This window comes from Acyrthosiphon pisum, chromosome A1, assembly GCF_005508785.2.
Source record: "Acyrthosiphon pisum isolate AL4f chromosome A1, pea_aphid_22Mar2018_4r6ur, whole genome shotgun sequence".
NCBI lineage: Eukaryota > Metazoa > Arthropoda > Insecta > Hemiptera > Aphididae > Acyrthosiphon > Acyrthosiphon pisum.
The window spans coordinates 157,286,133-157,293,647 of record NC_042494.1 but is presented as its reverse complement, the minus strand read 5'-3'; the positions used below and the strand labels follow the sequence as shown (position 1 = coordinate 157,293,647).

Sequence of the window (7,515 nt, the reverse complement as noted above, 5' to 3'; positions counted from 1 at the left end):
TAATTCTTTAGTAACTTCATCAACTCCATTAGGACCACGGGGGACAATAACGTCGCTGATGTATCGATCATTTCCTCGAAAATCGATGTCACAAATTCGATCGACAATTCTTCTAAGCATGTGCTCATAAATTGGCGAGCCACGAGCAAAAATGCCTTGATTCTGTCTCTCATTGGAGTATCCTCCATATTGCATTCCTCCAGTAGCTCGTCGCGTGCCAGATTCGTAGTCGTCCATTTCTTTGGGTTCATCAGTGTGAAAAAATGTTCCGGGTGCCATATTGATATCAAAACTATCCAAACTGAAATGTGAAATTTCGATCCCACCTTCAGTTTGAAATCCATCAACAGCTGTGTGACGTGAACCAGATTGTCCACAATCAACTTCTCTATCTCAATAGCAGTCCGAATTCGTAGCAGCGGAATATTGGTAAACGCTGTTGACGTCGTCTTGGCCTTCTTCATCGGTGCCACAGTTTTCTCCACCTTCCTCTTCTTGCATGTAGATTCCATAGCGATTTCCGAACATACGGTGTTGTCTCCGTCAAACATACTTACAGTCAGCCTGGGTAGGTCTGTATAGTATGTCGATGTTAGACTGACCGTGCATTGTACATTACATACGCTCTTTTATATGCGTTTATACTGTTCATTAGGGATGCTATTTTTTATTATTAAGTAGAATACTAATAAAATATTTCGACAAAATACATAATCTATACATTTTTATCATCATATCGTATGCAATTTCTAAGAACCATAGTTTATAGTTTTTTTTATTAAACACACAATATTGAAATTTAACACGTCATGGTCACTTTATTAATTAGTATACTTGTAAAAAAAATATAAATGCAATATAGGTATTTTTATTACCATATCGTATGCAATTTCTAAGAACCATAGTTTATAGTTTTTTTTATTAAACACACAATATTGCAATTTAACCCATGGTCAATAACGGCTCCACGTGGAGCAATTAATTTTACATGGCCGCCCATTTATGACGTCATCGCGCGAGGAAAAGAACTGGGTGCTTGCTCAAATTATTCTATAATTTCGACCACGACGACGACGACGTTTTTGTTATTTTCATTGGCTGCTAGGTGTTTACCTACAGTATCAAGGCGCCTGTTCTAGGCTGAAAACGAGGAAGAATACCCGTCGATTCATAGCATGATCAAGTTCATTAAAACGAGAATCCAGGTCCTCGAGGATGCTGGTCTGCAACCATCAGGAAGCTCATCCAAGACGGCCAACGTCAAGAAACCTAGTTTTTGTCGGGAATCGAAGACCGCATTAGTATCGACATCCAAACCTCATTCGTCCAAAGCAACGTCGCTCAAATCTACTTCGACGTCATGTTACGTTTGTTCCGGTGCAGCCCATCAGCTTGCTGATTGCGCGAAATTTAAGGCTTGATCGGTCGATGAACGCTGCAAGGTAGTGTGCACGCATCGCCTTTGCATGGTCTGATTGATCCACGGGCACTTGTCGTTTAAGTGCCCCTCTTCGTGCTCCATATGCAAGAGGCGCCATCATGCGCTACTCATCGAGACCAGGAATCGTCGAAACCCACTCCTCCGGCTGCCATGTTAGGCCGCCAACAAGTTCCAACGGTCTTGCTAGGGACAGCTTTGGTCCATGTACGAGATACAATTGGCAGTTGCCAAACAGTGCGTGCTCTGATCGACTCGGCCTCGCAGATCAGTGCAATTACAAATTATCCTATTTTTCTTTAGTGTATCGTTCAAGTTTCTTGAGAAACTGCGCTTTAGGCTTCATTTTATTTGCACGATCTCCACGACACTTGGGGCAAAACCATTTACCTTTTGGTTTTGTTGATATTGATACACAAGAAAAATGAAACCATTCTACTGGACATAAATCATTATCGCAACATATCATCTCTCCGTATGAAATCTGATTACAAAGACAATAGGTTGGTTCATCTGAATTGACAGCTATATTCCTATTTCCAATCTTTTTGGTTTTTGTTTTTGTTTGTTGTACGGATGTTTGACAAGTCTTTCAAAGTTATAATTTTGCCACTATCATTCATTATCTTATTTTGTATCATTTTTTTATTCGCCTTGAGGTCCATCAGCTCTAATAATATAATAGTCTTATTTGCAGGAGTGATTTTCCTTTGATTAGGGAGATGTGTGTATAACACTCGGGAAATTTCATGATTGTGAAGTTTTGTCATTTTGGTGATTACAAGGGATTTACCATCGTCTGAAGCTCTCAAATAAATTCCAGCTTCGCATCCTTGGCGCATTGTACTTAAACAATTTTAATATTTTGAATCTTGACTTTTAAAATTTAGCTATATAAAATAAATCTACTTACGATGTGATACGTTGGTCAAGTGTATTTTTTTTTTTTTGTGGCTACCCCCATGAACACAACAAAATTTAATATAATAGTACTATTATAGTACTACTATTATACTATTAATACTATTGATGCTGTAACCATTTTTCCATTTGGATATTTAGCATTTATTGAGGCCAATGTCTTGCAGTCTTTTATGAAATAATCTACATAATTTGTTTCTTTGTAGACCTCAAAACAACTTTCAAATTCCTCAAACGATTTAAAAGTGTCTAAGAGTTTCATATTTATATAATAACTTAAAAAAAATTTTAAAATCAAAAAACACTTAAAATTGAAAAAACTGTGAATAAACTTCTATAGGTAACTGTGAATAAACTTGTCATGAGGTTATACAATTCAAGGGAAAGATACCTATAAAGGTTAGTAAAGGCCAAATAAACAATTCAATTTTCTTGATAAAATAACTATTATTATATATTTAAATTAGGCGCCCAATGCTAAATGGCAACAGGTAATTTACCAGGCGCCCGGTGCTCTACAGTGTGACCGGGCGCCCGGTGCTCTAGACACAGCGTTTTTATTATATAGCTAGGACCAGCTGGCCAGACTGCGCTCCACAAATTGTGAGTTATTTTATTATTATATTTTATTTTGATCATAAGGGCCGCACATTGAATTATATTATATTTCTAAACTGTATTATTGTGTTGCTGTGATTTTTATTTATTTGTATTATTATTGATATCGTGAATTATACAGCAACATATTATTACCAGCAACCGTGTAACCTATTTGTTTATTAGAGTTACCTATATGTCATTAGCTTATAAGCCTACACACAACACATACATACACACCTTACACATCACCACACCACATAGCTCACTAGTATTTGCGCGGCGAACCCAACCAATTCTTGCTGAGCTATAACATATATACACACAATATATAGGGCGGTCGGTGTGTGAGTACTGCGCGCGACTTAACGGCGACCGGGCACACGGTCTATTATTGTTCCCTACCCGACGCAATCAGCATCCGAGATCTTAATTATGATCCCGATGACGACGATAACAACAAGTTGTGGCTCACCTCAAAATAGCTTTATACATTTGCGGAACCCAAAATGAAGGTTATAGACCACCCCTCCAATAAACTATAAAAATCAATAAAAATTGAAAATGTTGATATCACATATTATAAAATTATTTTCTTAGCTCAACGAAACTCCCAAAATATTCAAACTAAGTAATTAAAAGTTTATAATAATATCATAATATTCAACAATTAGTCAATGAGTTTAAAACAATGATACATTATAATATGTCTTATAACTATCCCCTCTCATTTACCCAAATTATTTGAAACACTTGTCCTTAACTCGATTCGCTCCTCCTTGAATCATATTCTAATTGATGAGCAGCATGGCTTCCGTCCTGAAAGGTCAACTGTTACTTGTAACCTTAGTCTTCATTCATATATAAATGATTATTTTCGCGATAACTGCCAAGTAGATGTAATCAACACAGATTTTTCCAAGGCTTTCGATCATGTTGATCATAATCACCTCTACTGTACTGGCTCCACTCTTACATCACAAACAGGATTCAATGGGTGACTGTTAATTCCACCTCTTCGGGTGTGCCACAAGGAGCTATTTTAACTCCACTTCTGTTGGCCGTATACGCAAACTCAGCGGCCCCCGTCCTCCAACATGCGAAACTTATTTTTGCTGATGATATGAAAATTTTTTTCCGTATAAAACCCATCTCTGACGGTCACCTTCTTCAAAATGATATTCGGCCATTAGTGATATGAGGCGAATCTTTGGGAATACCTAGTAGTAGTATAGTAATGACTTTCTGTCGTATTAATGTTGTAATCAAGCATAATTACTCCGGGCTTTAGGATTTACTCTTACACAGAACCTGTGACATAATATGCACATTCAGATAATCTGTTGTAAGGCTCTTAAACTGCTAGGTTTTATAATCCATGTCTCTACAAACTTTCTCTTGCTCACACCACTAAAAACCCTTTCCTGTTCCTTAGTTCGTTCCATTCTTGAGTATGGAACCATCCTCTGGGACCCGTCCACCACTTCTGCCCGTAGCATGATAGAAAGGGTTCAAAGAAAATTCCTCTGTTACACTGCTTATAAATTAAACATATCCTGTCCACCTCACGATTACACCCCAATCAAACGCCTTTTTGCTTTAGAAAGCCTCGCTGATCGTCGTCACTCAGCTAACTTATCATTTCTATCTAATCTTCTTTCCTCTAAAATTCACTATCCCGTGTCCCATTTAATGTCCACTCCTGCCGTACACAATCATTTGTTCCGTTCCATAAACCTATCTCTTCCTCAAACTACTATCTTAACTCACCAATCATCAGATCTGTCTTATGAGCATTGCTAATACTGACCCCTCATTCTCGCTCTAAAATTGACCCTCGTTTCCATAAACCAAATTATTAATATTTTATTCATATTTTTAAAGGATTCGTCCCATATTGTAAAATAAAATAAAAAGGAAATATATAAAAAACCATCTTTATTAATCAAACAAGATCCTAGTTCGAGTATTTTAAGTTAATCAAATATTACGGGATGCCGATTAATTCTCTCTGTTCATTATTTATTCAATTTGAATAGAATTTGAATTAATAAATAACCAATTGCACCGTTTAATAGAAGTAATACTTCCGTGTTTTTTTACTTCTTATTGTTTTCTGTGTGTCTTCTTCCCATCATACAAAACACCATCTTTTGTAGTTGTATTGGAGGAAGTTTTAAACGAATGGAAGTAGCAATACAAATGATGAAATTAATATAAATGATTGCAAATATTTTAACTCCAGTAAATGCATTTTTGAAAATAATTCAAGTCAAACAATGAGTTGCGTTACTATAAACTATCTTGCGTCACTTGACTATAAATTAGTAAGTAGAAAACAAGGAGTTTATCATAAACCGTTTAAGAGCTAAATATTTTCATTGAGTTTTATAATGAGCCAATAATGTTCCAGTAGAATAAATAGGTTCATTTTTAGACGATTAAATAATGATCATAATTGTGTTTCAAATAATTGGGCAGGTAGTTTAAAGTGTCAATTGTATACTTACCAATTATTTATTTAGGTTGAAGTCAAAGATCGTTATACTGGTGAAATGCTCGTGAACAATAGCAAATTTTTAGCATTTATACATTTTCCAAAGAGCTATACCCAGGACTTGATCATGTTTATTGACCGTCGTAAAGAATATGGTATGCAATCGCTGGCGTACATGTATTTTGCCAAACATAGTATGTAAATACAATTTTAGTATTTATATTTTTGTTTACAATGTATTTTATTGTTGGTTATATTATACATTACCTTTTTGTAATTTTAGATACGTTGTTTAAAAATCAAATATTGATGGATGTAACAAATGCAATCCGTTATCTAATGCAGACAACTTTATATAGTTGTTCCAATAATCCACAAATAGCTACTTTGCCCATGGTAAGATTGACCATTAGCTTAAAATTGTAAATGTACTCATACAATTACCTAATCATTTTGTAAGATACGTGGCCACAATAGCCACATAGTTACATATTATTCAGCTGATTAAACTGTAATGGAATCTATTGTTTATTACATAATATTAAAGCACGGTATACGCACATGGAATTTCTAAAGTCAAAAAAATAACAATTTGTTTTACTGAGTATTTGAAAAAAAACCAATAAAAATAAAATCGTTTTAATATAATATAATGAAAAAAGACAATTTATATTTAATTGTTTTTTTATTCTTGGTACCGCTTCAAAAACTTAGGTTATTATCTTACACAATATTACAAATTAATAAGAGATATATGGTTGAATATAAAAGATTTCTAAATTAAGTTGTACCTGAGTACCTATCAATAAGTTTGATAAATGAGATAGATTTGTTGATGTTGTCATCGATTGGGCTGAGGGCTTCAAAGAGATTGTCAGGCATTCCTGGGGTTTTTCTAGTATTCATAGACAGTAGGTACAAAGAAGGTGCTTAACTGTAAAAGATTCTCCACAGGTTTGGCACAGTGTTGGTTTTTCACTACGCGTAAGATGACCATGGGATTATACGCACCTAGTCTCTTAATAATTATTTCATCTTTTCGATGGGATGAATAAGGTTTAGGCCAGTATTTGGTAGTATTTTGGATTTCTCTGAGTTTGTACGATAGGTGCTAACATTCCTATGGATGTCAATTAAGTGAGTAGAAGGTGCGTATTTCCGTCCTATGGTTATTTACTGTTATTTTGTCAGCTTTTTCATTGCCATGAATTCTACAACAAGGAAAAAAAATATTAGTTGATACAACTGTTTAAATGGTTAGGCCAACCATAATCTCAGGTTAATATAGTGACACAATAAATGTATGGTTGGGAGTACTAAATTGAATTAGTTGAATTAATATAGTTGGAATAACCATAAAATAATAGTTGGAATAATAGTATAATACTATAAAATAAACAGTAAGATCAACCATAATGAATAGTTGGAATAACCATAATGAATAGTTGAAAAATAGTTAAAATTTATATGGTTAAAAAAAATTTAAAAAATGATCAAAAAAATCTATACCCAAGATTAATCTCCATCCTCGGGATCGAATTCTCTACCGGCAAGCCCTAATCGCTAGAAGTCCTACGCCTACGCCATCAACCTACCTAACAATGCATTAATATAATTATGCAAAAAAGAGCTATTTAAACGAATGGTTTTTTTTAGTAACTAAATTATTAAATTTTATTATAAATATTTGAATTTAAAATTTCTATTGTAATTTCTATTATAATTTTTTATATGTAAACAAATAAGGATGTAGAATTAGTTTAATATAATATTATAGAAAACCATTAACCTATAGAGTAATATTAATCGATTTATCCTTTATTATACTTTTTTTTCTCTTATATTATTACGTTTTTTAATATCTAATTATTATAATATATTATTATGTATTGTCCGATATGTCAAAAACTAATATTCTGGTGTCCACTACAGTGTTGGATTCAGGGCTTAATGTTTGGTGGGAGGGGTAGCACGGGGGGAAAAAGTTCAAAAAGTACAAAAATTGACTAAACACAGTGTAAAACAGAGGGAAACTACGGCGATGGTGGGTGGGGGGGTTGGG

The 7,515-nt window shown here is 34.3% G+C and overlaps 1 protein-coding gene across 1 annotated transcript; it reads left to right on the top strand.

Annotated features, from left to right (window-relative positions):
- Positions 1 to 5,071: 5,071 nt before the first annotated feature.
- Positions 5,072 to 6,046, top strand: LOC107882863. Its single transcript, XM_016801894.2, has 3 exons — positions 5,072 to 5,283; positions 5,482 to 5,647; positions 5,737 to 6,046. The coding sequence occupies exons 1-3, from the start codon at positions 5,236 to 5,238 to the stop codon at positions 5,877 to 5,879; spliced, it is 357 nt and encodes a 118-aa protein (XP_016657383.1). The 5' UTR covers positions 5,072 to 5,235; the 3' UTR covers positions 5,880 to 6,046.
- Positions 6,047 to 7,515: the final 1,469 nt, after the last annotated feature.